Raw genomic sequence first — 19,167 nt, forward strand, 5'->3', positions numbered from 1 at the left:
CTTGGGGTTTAGGTGATGGCAAGGATATCCGGGCACCACATAGTTAAATTTTTCTCCCAGGATGCACCGGGCCTCCCCCAAAGGCACCTTCGTTTTGTTTGGAACCCGGCCAGAGTCGGGTCACTGTAAATGCTGGGGGCTGATTAGCAGCCCCAACGCTATTTTTAGTTTTGTTAGCTTTCCTGTTTGAAGCGCACAGCTTTGGACTGTTCATTGGACGTCCGCGCTGCCGCTCTGTCATCCCGCCGGCGCAGAGATACCAGGGTCTCTGCTAGCTGGACCTCGCAGGACTCCCAGGACTGCGGGGACAGGTAAGGCGGATCCTTTTCCTCCGGTCTCCGGGAACATACCGGAGATGACAGCGGTAGAGCCAGGCACTACATACCCTGCGCTTCCACTAGACCACCAGGGGCTTGAAGCTGGCGCGGGAACCAGCATCCCAGGGGTTAATAGCCAACCAGGGAAGGCAACCTTCCCTGTTTAGCGGCTCTTTCCCTCAGCTCAGCGCGCCTTTCCACTGCGGTCTGGCTTTGCTGAGCTGCTCTCCTCCCACGGGCACGTCTCCTCTGAGTTCTCCAGCAGCCATTTTCTAAGGTGTCGCAGCTCTCTCTGGCCAGTTTGTGCCCAGTCCTCCTGCTTACCTCTCCCTGTTTGAGGTCAGTGTATGTAGCACTACTGCCTACCAGACACTGAGTCTGTGTAGTCAGTTATAGTGTCATTGTGCAGGTTCATTTCTACATTGTATGTGACTTATGCTTGTGCTGACTGTCTGTGTCTATTTTTTCCACAGTCAGTGTCAGTATATGTCTATACCTTTCTCTGTTTCTGACATCTCACATATATAAAGCTAAGTATTTGTGAGAATGGTCACATACTGTTGTGTGCTGCACTGTGCCATATCTGAGCAGTGTGCTCCTGCAGCTTGCCCAAGCATCAGACAAGGATCAGTATTTTCCCTTCCTACTAGTATCATACATACTCAGTGGTTGCATTATACCCAGTGCCATATTGTGTGATATTACCCTACAGCTACGTCTGGGAGGGACAATAAAGTACACTCTGCTGCACCCACTCTGCTATCTTGCAGGTTAAGTGTGGCACGTTCTAAGTGAGGAGGAGACGGTACAGGATGGATTATGTGCAAGGTGTTATAATCCACTAGGCCCTTCTAATGTCCCGGTACCTGTGCAGGAACCCCCTATGGGCATCCTTTTTCTCAAGTCCTGGCTACTATTGCGGGCCGCTTAGCGGTGCCAGCTGTGTTCACCTCTATGGGGTTTACCACAGCGATCCCTTTTTCCTTCAGCAATTGCCACAACAGATTACTGCTATGCAGATTCCTCCTGTGCCCCCGCCATGGGTAGATGTCAAAGCCTGGCGGCTACTTCTACTGCTCTACAGACATGTTGCAGGGGGAGAAAGCCGTACAGCCATTTAAGCGTCCTATGGTATCATCACAGTCTACGCGGCCCTCACTGAGATGTCTCTTACCCTGAGTCCCCTCCACAGGAGGTGGAGACTGGGGTTGGGTTTAATATTCCTGCTTTGGTGCGGACTGTCAGAGCCGTCTTAGTCATAGAGGATGACTAATCAGCTCCTCTGTCCAAGCGTGCTCTGTTTATACAGATAAAGGTAACTTCTGCGGATTTCCCTTTATCGGGTAAATTAGTGGATCACTTGGCTGCAGCCTGGCAATTGCCCGGTAAGCAACCTCAGAGAAGCTGCGTGTTAATCATTTCCTGAAATTTATGCAAGAAATGGAAAGCATCCCTTGCGGTGGATTCACATGTAATACGCTTACTTAAAAGTGCTACGTTACCTGTGTCTTCCATTTCTTCCCTGAAGGTAGGAAGGTGGAGGTTTACCTGAAGTCTATATACCCTTCCCTCAGATGCTAATGGGGCTCAGATGACTTTGGTTGGTAACATCGGTGCTGCAGCCACTGATATGGGGATGACTGCTCTGTATATCAGTTTCCTGACTTCCAGTGTCTCTGCTGAAGCTGTGTCTGCTCGCCGTTCCCGGTGGTTGCGTTCTTGGAAGCTGCTGGTTCCAAGAAAGGCCTAGCATACTTACCCTTCACTGGAGAAATATTGTTCGGACCTGACCTGGACAGGATGGTGGATATGTTGGCAGCACAAATTCTGCCTTCTGCTGCGGCTTCACTGAAGCATCGCACCCCTTCCTTTTGGTCCTTTCGTCCTCAGGGTAACCTCCAAAGATCAGGCCTTCCCAAGGCCATCAGCTTCCAGAAGGCTGTCACACCCAAGACACAGGCCTGGAGTACAAGACTTACTGCTTCCAAGTCCGAGGATATTCCCTCAGCCCGTTGGGACGGGCTTCCCTCTGGGGAATCCCAAGGTGGGAGGCCGACTGCTTCAGTTCACCCAGTGCTGGTGCAAAACTCCACAGGTGCTTGGATAAGAGTAAGGTTCTCTCACGGGTATGTCCTCTCATTCCGTTGAAGATCTCCTCACCAGTTTTTCTGCTCAGACCCTCTTTTGAAAACGACCAGGGCCTTGCAGATCCAGAAAGCCATACCATCCCTGCTGCAATCAGGGGTTAATGTGCCTATCCCGCTATCTTAGCTAGGGACTGGTTATTATTCTGCTCTCTCTGGTTAGAAATCTGACTGGATCTCATTGGCCTATCCTTAACCTCAGATGCCTGAACACATTCCTCTGGGTGCCATAGTTCAGGATGGAAATCCTACGCTACATTTTACTGGCTATGGAACCTGGGGATTTTATGGTATCACTGGATATTTAGGATGTGTCAGTGTTCAGCCTAGGATCGTCCGTCTCTTACCTCCACCCTGGCTTCCCCTGACTTCTCGTGCGGTCAGACCTCTGGTGCGGCGGCGGGGGATGCGATGAGAATTCTGCCTTAGGTGCTATAGGATTCCATGCAAGGCCCTGTGGTTCGGAGATTGGAGTTTCTGTCATGGGCGCCGCCATGACAGTCCTTTCTCATGTGACAGTATCTACCAATGGTAGCAAGGTCATGGTCAGCTGACGCTGTCCTCCTATTAGCTGCTACCCATGGGTATAAATCTGGCTCCAGAACTCCAGGAAGTTGCCTGAACAACGTTTGTCCTTCCTAGTTGGGTCCTCGTTCCAGATTCCTCCGAGATTACCTTCGTGTCTTCTCTAGTGCGTTTGGCCATCTCTGCTGGAGTGCTGCCCTGTGGTGTCCTCCGTGCAACAGTGCGTCATTCCATCTCAGCCTATGTGCAACTCAGTGTTACCATTTCTTCTAGTGAGCTAAACTCCGTGCTACCTTCAGGGCAGCAGTGCGTTTCAACATCTCAGGCCTGTGTGCAAACTCTGCGCTACTTTTAGCGCAACAGTGTGTCATAACACCTCAGTCTGTGTATAAATTAGCGTCTCCTTCCGGAGCAACAGTGCGTCTTAGCACCACAGCCTGTGTACAACTTAGCGTCTCCTTCCGGAGCTACAGTGCGTCATATCACCTCTGCCTGTGTTCTATATCAAGGAGTCGTTCTTCAGCGCAATAATGCATCTACACATCTCTACCGGTGGGTACCTCAAGTACCAATTTCTAGTGCAACTGTGCCTCCTAGGGAGGCATATTCCTTGGGCCACAGTCTGTGCGTATCTCTGTTCCCACGGGGTTTGGATACCAGATCAAAGGACAGCGACCTGCCTGCTGGGTGCAGCTAAAACCCATATCTCGATTGGTAGGGGTCACTGGTGAATACCTCCGAGCAGGTTAGACTCCGCACCATTGATAAGGTCTCGTTAACGTCCAAACCCTGTGGATGAGGAGATTATACATTCAGGCCCCTCGCCTCCGATTCCTTCCCCAACCTCGGACCTCTGCTTTCAACACCTCAGTGGCAAGCGTGACAGGAAGCATACATATATGTGTCTATAGCGTCTTCTCACCAGCGTTATCTCCAGGTTTGCTATACAACAGCAACACTTCCAGTTTTGGGCCCATCTGCGGGGACAGGGTGTCCGTCTGCTATCATACCTGGATGACCTCCTGCGGGTTCTCCAGAATCTTTCCACCACCGTCTGCAACTTACTATTACTGTTCTTCAGACACGGGTGGTTAATTAATTGGAAATCACTCCCTGTCTCCCTCTCAGAAAATGTTTCTTCTGGGAGCCCTATTGGACAACAGAGGCCTTTCCTAACTGCAGAAAAGATGTCCGCACTGCAGATGCGGGTATGCAGAGGCCATTACCCCATCGGATAAAGGCTCAGACGATGGTGCTCTGTCCGGTGGTGCGTCTGTCTCTGTGGCTCCAGACGGTTCATCTAACAACCTTTTGGATCCCGGATTGGGTGATCCTGACACCGGATTCCAGTCTCCAGGGTTGAAGCACAGTGAACGATCCGCACTCTTTTCAGGGCAGTAGGACAGCGGTCAAATCAGCCCTCCTGATTAACATATTGGGGCTTTGGGCTGTCTATAGGGCCCTCAAGCTGGCCCAGCACATTCTGCAGGGGAATCCTGTGCAGGTGCAGTCCGCCAATGCCACCACTGTGGCTTGCATCAACCATCAAGGAGGCATTCGGAGTCACACATTCTGACATGGACAGAAGGTAATTTCCCAGCCATATCGCAGTGTTCCTTCCGGGAGTTCTCAATTGGGAATCGGACTTCCTCAGCCGTCACGAAGTACATCCAGGGGAATGGTCTCTTCACCAAGAGGTGTTTCAACTAGTGGACAAGTGGGATCTCCCAGAGGAAGTCCTACTAACATCCCGACACTACTAAGAGCTGCCGGTGTACGGGTCTAGAACAAGAGATGCCAGGGCACTCTTGGTAGACGCTCTGTCAGTCAAGCGGAACTTCTAATTGGCGTACCTGTTTCCTCCACTCTCTCTGCTTCCTTGAGTAATTTGGAGGTTCAAACGTGAAGGAGGCACTATCCTGCTGGTGGCTCCAGCTGGCCCAGATGTCACTAGTAGTCAAATCTTCAGAGTCTCTCCATCGACACTCCGTTGCTGTTGCCTTCATGTCCGGACCTGTTGTCTCAAGGTCCTTGCCTTTACCCGGACCTGGGTCATCTGTCTTTGACGGTGTGGCTCTTCAGGCATCCCTTCTAAGGTCCCGTTGTTTTTACAGCTCTGTAGTTAACACTATGCTCAAAGGGGGTCATTCAGACCCACTCGCGAGCAGCAGTACGCTCGCAAGTGGGTCGATGTTCCCCACTGCGCATGCGCATGACGGAGGGAGCTCCGTCGCTCGGAGTGTCTCATCAAAGGGGACGTGCTGTCGATGGTGACTGACAGCACGCCCCCTTTGGTGGGCATGCCGGGGGCGTGCCTGCCAGACGGAGGCGTTCCCAAGGGAACGCCTACCGTCTGAAGCCGGCCCCACTGACATCACTGAGGTTTTATGCAATGGATATCTTTGCCTCTCAGGATGCTTCCTTTGGACGACGGATTCTCCTCTCAGCACAGAAGTGTCTCCACCCTTAAAAGGACTGCTTTGGGACATCCTGAAGGTCTCCATGTGGAGCCTTTAGACCAGGGGTCTTCAAACTTGGCCCTCCAGCTGCTGTGGAACTACACATCCCAGCATGCACTGCCACCTTTTTGATATAACATCATGCTAAAACTTTGTGCAGTGCATGCTGGGATGTGTAGTTCCACAGCATCTGGAGGGCCAAGTTTGAAGACCCCTGCTTTAGACCCTGAAGAAGAAAATGAGAGATATGGTAAGAACTTACCTTTGTTATCTCTCTCTGTCCATAGGATTCACTGGTCACATGTGCTTCAGATGGGCTCCGCTCTGGCCACCGGTTTTTCCGTCTCCTCATCTGAGAGAATGTGATTCTTGAGTGTTACAGACATTCTTCTCTCTTTTATCCTCCTCCGGCCTTTGGCTTACTATGAACTAAGGTGCCTCTGGCCTGGGGGTGGGGTATAGGGAGAGGCCCGGTGCATCCTCGGAGAAAAATGTAACTGCGTGGTTCCCGGATGTCCTTGCCATCACCTAAACTCCAAGGTTTCCCGTGGACCCTATGGACTTCAAAGAAAGAGAGATAACAAAGGTAAGTTCTTACCATATCTCTCATTCTATAGTAATAATAGAGTGACATGGCTGGGGAGGTGAGAGGGTCTGGTGGTGTCATAGTAACATCACTTATCTCTATAGTAATAACAGGGATATGACTGGGGGGGTGAGGGGGCACTGGGAGTGTCATAGTGACATCACATATCTTTAGTAATAATACAGAATCATGACCATGGAGGTGAGGGGATCTGGGAGTGTCACAGTGATATCACTTATATCTATAGTAATAATACAGGAACATGACTGGGGAGGTGAGAGGATCTGGGAATGTCACAGTGACATCACTTATACCTATAGTAATAGCCGAGCAGCAGGGAGTGGGTCTCAGATATAGTATCAGTCCCACAGTCCTCACAAGAGTTGGGTTGTTATTACATTGCTCGCAGTATGTTGTTTGCTTTTTGTCACTAACCCAAAGATGTCGGAGCTGTAGGAGATACTGTATACTCTACATTTTCCTGTATATAGGAGATTGTTAAAAATATTTTTTTGTGAAATAGTCTTGTATATTATGCAAAGTGATCACTTATTTAACAGTTCCTGGTAGGTGGAGTTAAATTGATATTATAGTTATGTCTCCTCCATTAGATAGTATTACACAGTAGTGAGGAAGACATCCTGTGAGTGTAAGACACCCAGCACCCGTCCCCGTGAGTCAGGAGGACTGAGCAGGACTTGGAGACTCATCACCAAAAGATCCTGGAACTTGCCAACAAGATCATTCAACTGCTGACTGGAGAGGTGACTGCTGGGAATGGGACATTATACAGAAACACCAGAGGATGTGTCTGGGTGTTGACTGGAGAGGTGACTGCTGGGAATGGGACATTCTACAGTAACACCAGTGGATGTGTTTGGGTGATGACTGGAGAGGTGACTGCTGGGAATGGGACATTATACAGTAACACCAGGGGATGTGTCTGGGTGATGACCGTATCATTGTTTGTGTCAGGTTCCTATAAGGTGTCAGGATGTCACTGTTTATGTCTCCATGCAGGAGGGGGAGTATATAAGGGAACACAAGAGTCTGTACAAGGACGTGATGATGGAGAATCACCGGCCCCTCACATCACTGGGTAAGTGGAGACTGCCATTTATTGTACAGGGGCGAGCAGGTATGGGTGCCCCCTATATACACACATCATCTGATAATCACATATATACAATGTACTCAGTCACTGTGTGTCTCCTACAGATGGACCCAATAACAGAAATATCCCAGAGAGATGTCCCCGTCCTCTTTATTCACAGGATTGTACAGAGGAGAATCACAGGATCCCACAGGAGCATCAGGTAGATGTAGGGTCTCACCAATATATTTAAGTGACTGTCACTATATGATCTGTAGAGAAGCTGTGTGTGTATTATTAACCACTTATATATTGATATTCTAGTTTTTTAATCTCATTTAAATCCAACATAATTTTATGGGTGCTTTAGAGTGATGAGCTTGCTGATATGAAGGCAGAAGATATAGAGGGAGAAGAGTTATATGTGACTCATATGAAGACAGAAGATATAGAGGGAGAAGAAGAGACGTATGTGACTGATATGAAGACAGAATATATAGAGGAAGAAGAAGAGACATATGTGACTAATATAAAGGCAGAAGATATAGAGGGAAAAGAAGAGACGTATGTGACTAACATGAACACAGAAGATTTAGCGGGAGAAGAAGAGACGTATGTGACTGATATGAAGGCAGAAGATATAGAGGGAGAAGAAGAGACGTATGTGACTGATATAAAGGCAGAAGATGTAGAGGAAGAAGAAGAGACGTATGTGACTGATATGAAGGCAGAAGATATAGAGAGAGAAGAGACGTATGTGACTGATATAAAGGCAGAAGATATAGAGGGAGAAGAAGAGACTTATGTGATGAACTATCAGCTGTGTAAGGAGGAGGAAATCCCTACAGATATCAGCACAGGTGAGTAATAGTCACTACAGCAATCTCTTATCCTACACCATCCTCTGTCAGTGGAAACTAATTTGTAAAATGTGTCTGCACAGTGTGGGAGTCAGGAGCCATTAGCCCCTATTATACTCCTGCTCTCCCCCTCACATCATGTCACTGTGTGTTACCAGCCCAGAGATCTGATCAGTCTCCTCCCCACACTCTCTGGTGTATCTCATACATCAGGAGCCATCAGCCCCTATTATACTCCTGCTCTCCTCCTCACATCATGTCACTGTGTGTTACCAGCCCAGAGATCTAACCAGTATCCTCCCTGCACTATAAAACTATATACTCTCACATCACAACAAACCATGTATACACACACACAAAGCTATAAGCACACATGTATTATTGCACAGTGCTTCCACCAATGCTTGTCTACAATGAATGACAGCCTATAATAGTAGTGTGACTCTGACAGTGGGACTGTGGCACCAGAGGGACATATAGTTGCTGTTCCACTTTTGCCATTTGCTACCTTTGTGCCTACCTGGAGACCGATGAGTAGTGTAACCGGTGGCCAGGACATGCTGCTAGTGTACACAGCTACTGTGCTTCCACGTCTCCAGTGTGTGTGTGAGAGAAGTGACTGGTTGCCCAGTGTCACTGGCTTATGTGGCTTCCTGTTCCATGATAGTAGCTGGGCAATGTGTAAGCTTGGGGAATGTTACTCACCACATGTCACCATGGCTGGGTCTATGCCATCTGCTTGGTAATCCCGTTGTGTTGTATTTTATCTGTGCAGCAGGAGCCATATCTGCTGTATGTACAGTTATTATTGTAATAATTAGCTGTACAGTAGTTTGCAAATTCAAATTAGAAATTGTGGTCTCACTATCAGTATCATTATCCGTTATTTATATGGGGTCAGCATTGCCTTACACAGTATATAAACAGAACACATTGCAAGCCTAACAAGGGAATAGTGCAGAAGACTTACAGAACAAAACATTGTAGCACATGGGACACCAGCTATAACAACACTGCAGCTCATACAGTCACCGTAATCACAGTAGCAGCATGGGCTGAGCCCAATGGTTCGGTGATGCTGTTAGTATTGGGGAGGAGGTGATAGTATAGGTCAGGGGAGCAAAAGCACAGAAGGGAAGAGGGCCCTGCTCATTAGAGCTTACAGTCTATAGGTGGAGGGATTGCCAGACAGGGATGACACAGAGAGGGGAGACAGTGAGCGAGGAGCATAGAGAGGTGGGTTAGAATACAGAGCAGGAAAGCTTTAGTAGAGGTGAAGGTAGGACATAGGAGAGGTGGGATTTGAGAGTCTGTATGAAGCTTTAGAAAGAGGTGGAGCGTCTGGTAGTTCCAGCGGTGGGGAGCAGCACCGGCAAAGTCTTGAAGGCAGGAGTAGGAGGATATAATTAGTTGGGAGGAGAGGTGCCAGGCATTGCCAGAGTAAGTGGGTAATGGGATTCTGGAGGGAGATGCAGTTGGTGATATAGGGGGGAGTATAATGCTCCCCGTCCACTAGACGAGCTGAAAGTGACTGCACGATTACGACATTGTAATTGTGCAGTCGTTTGTCTGTGATGAGCCTAAATTAAATGAGCAGTCGTTCAGTGCAGGCACATCAATCTTCTGACGTTATCATCAGGTCGACCAGTTTGTTCGCACAATGATAGATGTCGGAAACGACCAGCGGGCGCGCGCATTGCTGGTCGTTTCCGACATAAATGTGCACGATGCATGCACGATTTGCAAGCGATTGCACGATAACAACGTTATCGTGCAATCGCTTGCAAATATCGATATGTGGATGGGCACCTTAAGGTGTTTGAATTGGATTCTGAAAGGGATGAGGAGCCAGTGTAGAACCTTTGGGAGAGGTGAGGCAGAAGCAGTAGCTTGGAGAAGATGAGCCTGGCAGAAGCATTGAGGACAGTTTGGAGTAATAAGAGATCAGATTTGGGGAGGACACATGGGAGGAAGTTACAGTTAACCCAGTCTGGAGATGACCGGTTAGTGGATGAGGGTCTTAGTTGAAAGAGTCTGATCCTGGAGATATTTCAAAAGTGGAAGCGACATGACTGGGACTGAATGTGGCTATTGATGTAGAAGACACAGTTAAAGATATCTCCATGGCAGCGGATTTGTGAGATAGAAGAATAGTGAGGTTGTAGATGGATAGTAAAATTGAGGGAGGGGAGAGGACTCAAGGTGGTGGGAAGACAATATGCTCAGTCTTAAGCTGCATACACGCACAACGATTTTGTTACCACGATTTTCTGCCACATTATCTGTCAGATGAAAGATTTTTTGATCTACAAAATATTTTTGTAACTTCCCTTAATGAAAATCGTTCAGTTGGTCAGTCAGAATGAACTACAAACTAAAAACGATGTCGTTTTAGTTAAATCGTTCAAAAAATTGTTACATGTGTATGCACCTTTTAGAGATTTCTTTTTAAGAAAGCACTGAGACATCCAAGAACATTAGCTCCTCAATATAAACAATTATGTCTATTCTCATACATTTTTTTTTCTGTAGATGGACACACAAGCAGGAATACCTTTGAGGAAGATCTCATAGTGTTTCCAGATTTTCAAATAGAAGACAAGAACAGACAAGATTGTCCAGGAGAACCCCCCATTACCTTAAATATACATGCAGCACTACACAGTGCAGATATGTCATCTGATCCCTCTAATCATGATGAACATTCTCCTGATAATTCAGAGCTTGTTACACACAGTACAGCTCATAAAGGTGATACGATATTATCTTGTTCTGATTTTGGTAAAAGTTCTGTATGTCAGTCAGTTTCTGTTACACATCATAGACGTCACACAGGTGAGAGGCCATTTCCATGCTCTGAGTGTGGGAAATCTTTTACCCAGAAATCACATCTTGTTAGACATAAGATGACACACACCGGAGAGAGGCCATTTACATGCTCTGAGTGTGGGAAATGTTTTACATGTAAATCACAATTTGTTACACATCAGAGAACACACACAGGTGAGAAACCATTTCCATGCACTGAGTGTGAGAAATGTTTTACATATAAAGCACATCTTGTTGAACATCACAGAAGTCACACAGGTGAGAAACCATTTTCATGCTCCGAGTGTGGGAAATCTTTTACCAAGAAATCACATCTTGTTAGACATAAGATGACACACACCGGAGAGAGGCCATTTACATGCTCTGAGTGTGGGAAATGTTTTGCCTATAAATCACATCTTGTTGAACATCATAGAAGTCACACAGGTGAGAAACCATTTTCATGCTCCGAGTGTGGGAAATCTTTTACCAGGATATCACATCTTGTTAGACATAAGATGACACACACCGGAGAGAGGCCGTTTACATGCTCTGAGTGTGGGAAATGTTTTATACATAAATCATATCTTGTTACACATAAGAGATGTCACACAGGTGAGAAACCATTTCCATGTTCTGAGTGTGGGAAAAGTTTTACACACAGATCAGATCTTGTTGTACATCAGAGAAGTCACACAGGTGAGAAGTTACTTCCATGCTCTGAGTGTGGGAAATGTTTTCCCAAGAAATCACTTCTTGTTAGACATCAGATGACACACACCGGTGAGAAACCATTTTCATGTGATGAGTGTGGGAAATGTTTTATACGGAAATCACATCTTCTTATACATCAGAGAACTCATACAGGTGAAATACAATTTGAATGAGCTGATATTCATGGACCCTAGGTGCTGCACAGATCACAATCCAGGTGTGTAGGGAGAAAACACAATAAATATGCTAAATAATGACTAAGTAAACAACAATACGTAGTTGGTAGCTAGTGACTGAGTCATTGTAATGCTGCCAGTCCATATGTTATAGTCACCAGTAAACAAAGTACAACACGGGGAAGTGGAGACGGCGCTGAAGGAGCATAGATCACGGCAATTATTTACCAGGAGTGTCCGCAGGTCACACATTAAGAGCTAATAACACTGTCACTGTACATGATGGTAGCGTAATAAAAACCAATCTGGGGAGACTCATTCTAGCTGGAGTTTCTACATCCTTATGGGGCCCCAATAGTTCCCAACAATTGGTATTTATTGTGCTACCATTATATACAGTTACAGTGTTTTTGCGCTACCAATATCATATACAGTTAGTGTTATCAGCTCTGTATATGTGACCTGCAGACGCTCCTGGTGACTGATTGCAGTGTGGTCTATGCTCTCACCATTTTATTCACCTACATCACATTTAAATGATCATTTATATGCTTGAGCTATGAAATAGCTGCTGAATATTTACACTATGGCCGATTGATACATTTAATGTATATTATTTAGGTACTGCTTAGGGTGCATCAGTGCTAAATACTGTGTACATTAATGTATAAAACAATATAATAAAAGCCTTTGTGTCATACAGTACGTTGGATGTACCATTCACTCCCTGAAATCTAGATTCAGGGAACACAGATGAACACAGTAAAGGGTCACCAGCCACACAGTGTGTCGCAGCACTTTGCTACCAATCACAGCTGTGCTCCTGATGACCTGTCACATGTAGGGGTGCAGCATGTGAGGAGGACAAGCAGGGGCGCAGACAGGCTCAGGAACTTATGTGCTAAAGAGGCATTATGGGTGTTTACATTACATACCTTGTTCCCACAGGGGCTCAGTGATACTATAGAATATGAGTCCTGTGCTTAGATGTTGGTGTAGTCAGCCTGGTCAGCTGGACCTGTATATGGGGCCATAACTGCAGCTCTTTCTGTACAAATAGGGGTTACATGACTTGTGTGTGGATGTGGAGTCTGTTACCCGTATTCCCCACATGTGTAGGTAACACAATACCAGGATGACATGAATAACTGATGGAGGAGACCAGCCTACAATGATGGAATGTGCAGGACATGTAATTCTCTCTGTATTTAGGTCTGTTACCCGTATTCCCCACATGTGTAGGTAACACAATACCAGGATGACATGAATAACTGATAGAGGAGACCAGCCTACAATGATGGGATGTACAGGATAAGACATGTAATTCTCTCTGTATTTAGGTCTGTTACCTGTATTCCCCACATGTGTAGGTAACACAATACCAGGAAGACATGAATAACTGATAGAGGAGACCAGCCTACAATGATGGGATGTGCAGGATAGGACATGTAATTATCTCTGTATTTAGGTCTGTTACCCGTATTCCCCACATGTGTAGGTAACACAATACCAGGATGACATGAATAACTGATAGAGGAGACCAGCCTACAATGATGGGATGTGCAGGATAAGACATGTAATTCTCTGTATTTAGGTCTGTTACCGTATTCCCCACATGTGTAGGTAACACAATACCAGGATGACATGAATAACTGATAGAGGAGACCAGCCTACAATGATGGGATGTGCAGGATAAGACATGTAATTCTCTCTGTATTTAGGTCTGTTACCCGTATTCCCCACATGTGTAGGTAACACAATACCAGGATGACATGAATAACTGATGGAGGAGACCAGCCTACAATGATGGGATGTGCAGGACATGTAATTCTCTCTGTATTTAGGTCTGTTACCCGTATTCCCCACATGTGTAGGTAACACAATACCAGGATGACATGAATAACTGATGGAGGAGACCAGCCTACAATGATGGGATGTACAGGATAAGACATGTAATTCTCTCTGTATTTAGGTCTGTTACCTGTATTCCCCACATGTGTAGGTAACACAATACCAGGAAGACATGAATAACTGATAGAGGAGACCAGCCTACAATGATGGGATGTGCAGGATAGGACATGTAATTATCTCTGTATTTAGGTCTGTTACCCGTATTCCCCACATGTGTAGGTAACACAATACCAGGATGACATTAATAACTGATGGAGGAGACCAGCCTACAATGATGGGATGTATAGGATAAGACATGTAATTCTCTCTGTATTTAGGTCTGTTACCTGTATTCCCCACATGTGTAGGTAACACAATACCAGGATGACATGAATAACTGATAGAGGAGACCAGCCTACAATGATGGGATGTGCAGGATAGGACATGTAATTCTCTCTGTATTTAGGTCTGTTACCCATATTCCCCACATGTGTAGGTAACACAATACCAGGAAGACATGAATAACTGATAGAGGAGACCAGCCTACAATGATGGGATGTGCAGGATAGGACATGTAATTCTCTCTGTATTTAGGTCTGTTACCTGTATTCCCCACATGTGTAGGTAACACAATACCAGGAAGACATGAATAACTGATAGAGGAGACCAGCCTACAATGATGGAATGCGCAGGATAAGACATGTAATTCTCTCTGTATTTAGGTCTGTTACCCGTATTCCCCACATGTGTAGGTAACACAATACCAGGATGACATGAATAACTGATAGAGGAGACCAGCCTACAATGATGGGATGTGCAGGATAGGACATGTAATTCTCTCTGTATTTAGGTCTGTTACCCGTATTCCCCACATGTGTAGGTAACACAATACCAGGATGACATGAATAACTGATGGAGGAGACCAGCCTACAATGATGGGATGTACAGGATAAGACATGTAATTCTCTCTGTATTTAGGTCTGTTACCTGTATTCCCCACATGTGTAGGTAACACAATACCAGGATGACAAGAATAACTGATAGAGGAGACCAGCCTACAATGATGGGATGTGCAGGATGAGACATGTAATTATCTCTGTATTTAGGTCTGTTACCTGTATTCCCCACATGTGTAGGTAACACAATACCAGGATGACATATATAACTGATAGAGGAGACCAGCCTACAATGATGGGATGTGCAGGATAGGACATGTAATTATCGCTGTATTTAGGTCTGTTACCCGTATTCCCCACATTTGTAGGTAACACAATACCAGGATGACATGTATAACTGATAGAGGAGACCAGCCTACAATGATGGAATGTACAGGATAAGACATGTAATTCTCTCTGTATTTAGGTCTGTTACCCGTATTCCCCACATGTGTAGGTAACAATACCAGGATGACATGAATAACTGATGGAGGAGATCAGCCTACAATGATGGGATATGCAGGATAGGACATGTAATTCTCTCTGTATTTAGGTCTGTTACCCGTATTCCCCACATGTGTAGGTAACACAATACCAGGATGACATGAATAACTGATGGAGGAGACCAGCCTACAATGATGGGATGTACAGGATAAGACATGTAATTCTCTCTGTATTTAGGTCTGTTACCTGTATTCCCCACATGTGTAGGTAACACAATACCAGGATGACAAGAATAACTGATAGAGGAGACCAGCCTACAATGATGGGATGTGCAGGATAAGACATGTAATTCTCTCTGTATTTAGGTCTGTTACCTGTATTCCCCACATGTGTAGGTAACACAATACCAGGAAGACATGAATAACTGATAGAGGAGACCAGCCTACAATGATGGAATGTACAGGATAAGACATGTAATTCTCTCTGTATTTAGGTCTGTTACCTGTATTCACCACATATGTAGGTAACACAATACCAGGATGACATGAATAACTGATAGAGGAGACCAGCCTACAATGATGGGATGTACAGGATAAGACATGTAATTCTCTCTGTATTTAGGTCTGTTACCCGTATTCCCCACATGTGTAGGTAACACAATACCAGGATGACATGAATAACTGATGGAGGAGACCAGCCTACAATGATGGGATGTGCAGGATAAGACATGTAATTCTCTCTGTATTTAGGTCTGTTCAGCACTAATAGATGCACCACTAAGACACATTGCGGTTAGAGTGGTGTAACTAGTGGTATATTTCCCGTAATAGGTAAAGAAGATACATGTGGCAATGTTTGTGGGTGTAGAGCACTGGCTAAATCTTATGTCTACTACAGAAGAGGTAATAGGTTCGAGGCCAAGTAAAAATTTGGGGGGGACAAATATGTATTTTGTGGTTCAATACAATAGAAATCCTTATAGTCACATGTTGCAATTATATACATGGCTAACAACTAGTTAATCTGTTCTCAATTATAAACCTTTTCTCATATTTCTTTACTCTTTCATTTTGTTTGTATAGTAGTGAACTTTAGCGCCCACTGATAATGTATAATATGCAGATTTAATAACATGGGATAAAATGGGACTATATTGTATAAAAGTTATAAATATGATGAGTATATTGTTGACTTTATTAAATGATTGAAAAATAAATTGGAATACACTTTATGAGCAAGATATATGGAAGTGGCTTTGATGATAGGGATAATAGAATATATGAACATAATAGAAATAGGTGTAATATGAGCCCAGCTCCATCACTAGCAGGTGGAGATAGAGCAGTGATAGAGAAAAGGTTTAGGAAGCACAAGGTGACGAGTTCCAGTCCTGGGAAGGAAAGTAAATTTTTTCTTTTTTTTTTAATGTGTTCAGGTTTATTATCATTTCATTTATTTTTACTCTGTATAATTATATTTACTGCTGTGGATGCTGTATCTGTTTTTTATCTTTTCAAACGATAGTAACCATGATGTTTATCTGGCTCTACACTTAAATCCTTTACACAATTACAGGAGGAGTTTTCCATACCTAGAGCACATTTTTACAGATTTCTGCAACTGAGGCATGCCTCAGTGTTCAGTTTAGGGCTAAGCCCCCCTGACATTCAGTCATTTTCCATTAAGACAGTACTTATCTCATTGGGTACCCTTGTCCTTTATTTATTCATACCTTTCGTCCTTTCACCACAAATCCAGGTTACTTGATCTTAAAGAAAAATGGGAGGCAGATGTGGGCTTAATAGATGATAGCGAATGGGATATGGCTCTGAATATTCCCCGCACCTCCACTGCCTCTGTGAGATTTCACCAAATCCAGCTATATATTTTGCATAGAGTTTATTTGACCCCAATTAGGCTGGTGAAAATTGGTGGCCTTGCTTCTAGTGTTTGCCCAAGGTGTCGGATGGCGGTTGATACTTTCTGGCACTTACTCTGGGATTGCCCCACAGTTCAGACATTTTGGTGCAAGGTTATACAAGCTCTTTCCAATACTGGGATTCAAGACCCTTTTCTCACCCCAAAAGTATGCTGCTTGGGTATCCTGGAGGATACCATTCTAGATAATTATGATAGGCAGTTTGTTGTTAATATGTGTACCTTGGCCAAGGTTAATATTGCTTGCACCTGGATGGCCTCTCAGGGTCCAGACTTTTGTGCATGGCTTGCGCTGGTTCGTACCACTGTCAGGCAAGAGAAATACATTATATAACTCAAAAGGCAGAGTTTAAATTTGATTGCACTTGGAGTAGATGGTGTAGGTCCAGATATGCTCTCCCTGATGTATAATGTCTAACCGATGTTTAATTGATTGTATGTTATAAGTGCAGGCGTGGGAGAAGCTCCTCTTCTCTCTTTCATTTTATTTCCCCTTTTTTGAAATTTTTTTTTTTTCCGTTTTTTTTTTATAAATATAATATACTGTTATCTAATAGTAAAAAGAGTTTCTGTTTATTATGATGGAATAGATGTCCTAATTGGGATATATTATTTGAATGTTTCTGTGTTTAGGACTGAATTGTACCACATAGATATGTTTGTAATATGTGCAACATCTCTACACATTCGGGATGACACTCATAATTTCAGGATAGTTTAAAGATATTTAATTATTGGTTAAATCTGTACCTCATTATTCTGTAAGTTTCCCCTTATTTGTCACGATGATTCGTATGTTCTGTATTGTAATATGCTATTATTATTGTTAATGTTTCTATTGAGTGTTGGTATTTTGTAAATTCCAATAAAATATACTCAATTTAAAAAAACAAACACCATGATGTTTAATGTGTAGATTCAATAGAAACTTAAAAATAATTTTTTAACCACCTGTATGTAATGTGACGTAAGGAGGTGGATCATAGGGAGGTGGATCAATATAGGTGAGAAAATTGAATTTAAATCCGTCACACAGGATATTTTATCTTAAGGATGACAAACCCCCAGATTTAACATTAAAAATATTATTTATCCTGATTGAGAGGATCTACCATAGACACAAATTATCAATGACACAATGGGGAAAAAGAAAGCTTGGTCAGCTATGGTGCACGTACAAAAAACTATAATAAATTATAACTTTTAATGTTTCATTCACACAAAAACAAAGGGGGGATAGGGGATACAGGTCATCTACAGGCATCAGCAAACAAATAAACCAGAAATAACAAAGGTCCTGATTCAGAGCTGAACGCTCTGACCAGAGCGCTCGCTCTGAATCAGGGCCCTCCTACCTTTTTTGGAGCATCCTCATGGACGTTCGCATAGCTGTGGGTTACCACCCACAGCTATAGCAAGCGTCCATGATGATGGTCGTGACCATCGGGCTTGCGATGGAGACCCTGTGGTAGGGTCTCGCTACCGCAAGCCCTGGAGTGATTTTGGCTCTATTAGAGCCAAAATCACTCCCACTGACATCACTAGTGATGTCAGTGGGGCCGTCTGGCAGGCACGCCCACCAAAGGGGGCGTGCTGTCAACATCGACAGCACGCCCCCTTTGGTGCGAGACCCGGAGCGAGTGATGTCAGTGGGGCCGGCTTGAGACGGTAGGCATTCCCATGGGAACGCCTCCGTCTGGCAGGCACGCCCACCAAAGGGGGCGTGCTGTCAATCAACATCGACAGCACGTCCCCTTTGGTGCGAGACCCGGAGCGATGGTGAGCCCGTCGCTCGCTGGGTCTCGTGCATGCGCACGACGGAGCTCCCTCCGTCGTGCGCATGCGCAGTGGGGAACATCGACCTGCTTGCGAGCATCCTGCCGCTCGCGAGTGAGTCTGAATGACCCCCAAAGTGCATTGATCAATCGCCTCAATCTACCATCAGAGTTTCATTTAAATTAAATAAGGGGGAGGGGCTCCGAGGAGCAGCATGTGCAGGGGGCACCCTTACCCTCTGTAACATATATGTGCCATGGAAGCCACTACATTATAGGAGAAGGAATTGTAGAATAAGGAACCTCTTAAGTCTTCATTTCAAAATGAAATTGAGTCTTAAGCTGCATACACACACAACGATTTTGTTACCAACGATTTTATGAATGATTTTCTGTCAGATTATCTGTCAGATTTTTTAAAGTGTAAGGAACGATTTTTTTGAACTACGATTTTTGTATATTCCCTTAATGAAAATCGTTGAGTTGACAAGTCTGACTGAACT

The 19,167-nt window shown here is 44.8% G+C and overlaps 2 protein-coding genes across 2 annotated transcripts in view; one reads left to right on the plus strand and one right to left on the minus strand.

Moving 5' to 3' along the window:
• The window catches only part of LOC148473808 (uncharacterized), a 227,874-nt gene that overhangs the window by 73,513 nt on the left and 135,194 nt on the right, over positions 1–19,167 (plus strand). The window contains exon 13 of the mRNA XM_088459418.1: positions 10,874–11,239. Within this exon, the coding sequence (XP_088315544.1) occupies positions 10,874–11,239 (366 nt within the window). The remainder of the gene's footprint in view (positions 1–10,873; positions 11,240–19,167) is intronic.
• The window catches only part of LOC148473809 (uncharacterized), a 285,177-nt gene that overhangs the window by 23,196 nt on the left and 242,814 nt on the right, over positions 1–19,167 (minus strand). The gene's annotated exons all lie outside the window — the stretch shown is intronic.

This window comes from Taudactylus pleione, unplaced genomic scaffold, assembly GCF_031769625.1.
Source record: "Taudactylus pleione unplaced genomic scaffold, aTauple2 ptg000910l, whole genome shotgun sequence".
In the NCBI taxonomy this organism is placed as follows: Eukaryota; Metazoa; Chordata; class Amphibia; order Anura; family Myobatrachidae; genus Taudactylus; species Taudactylus pleione.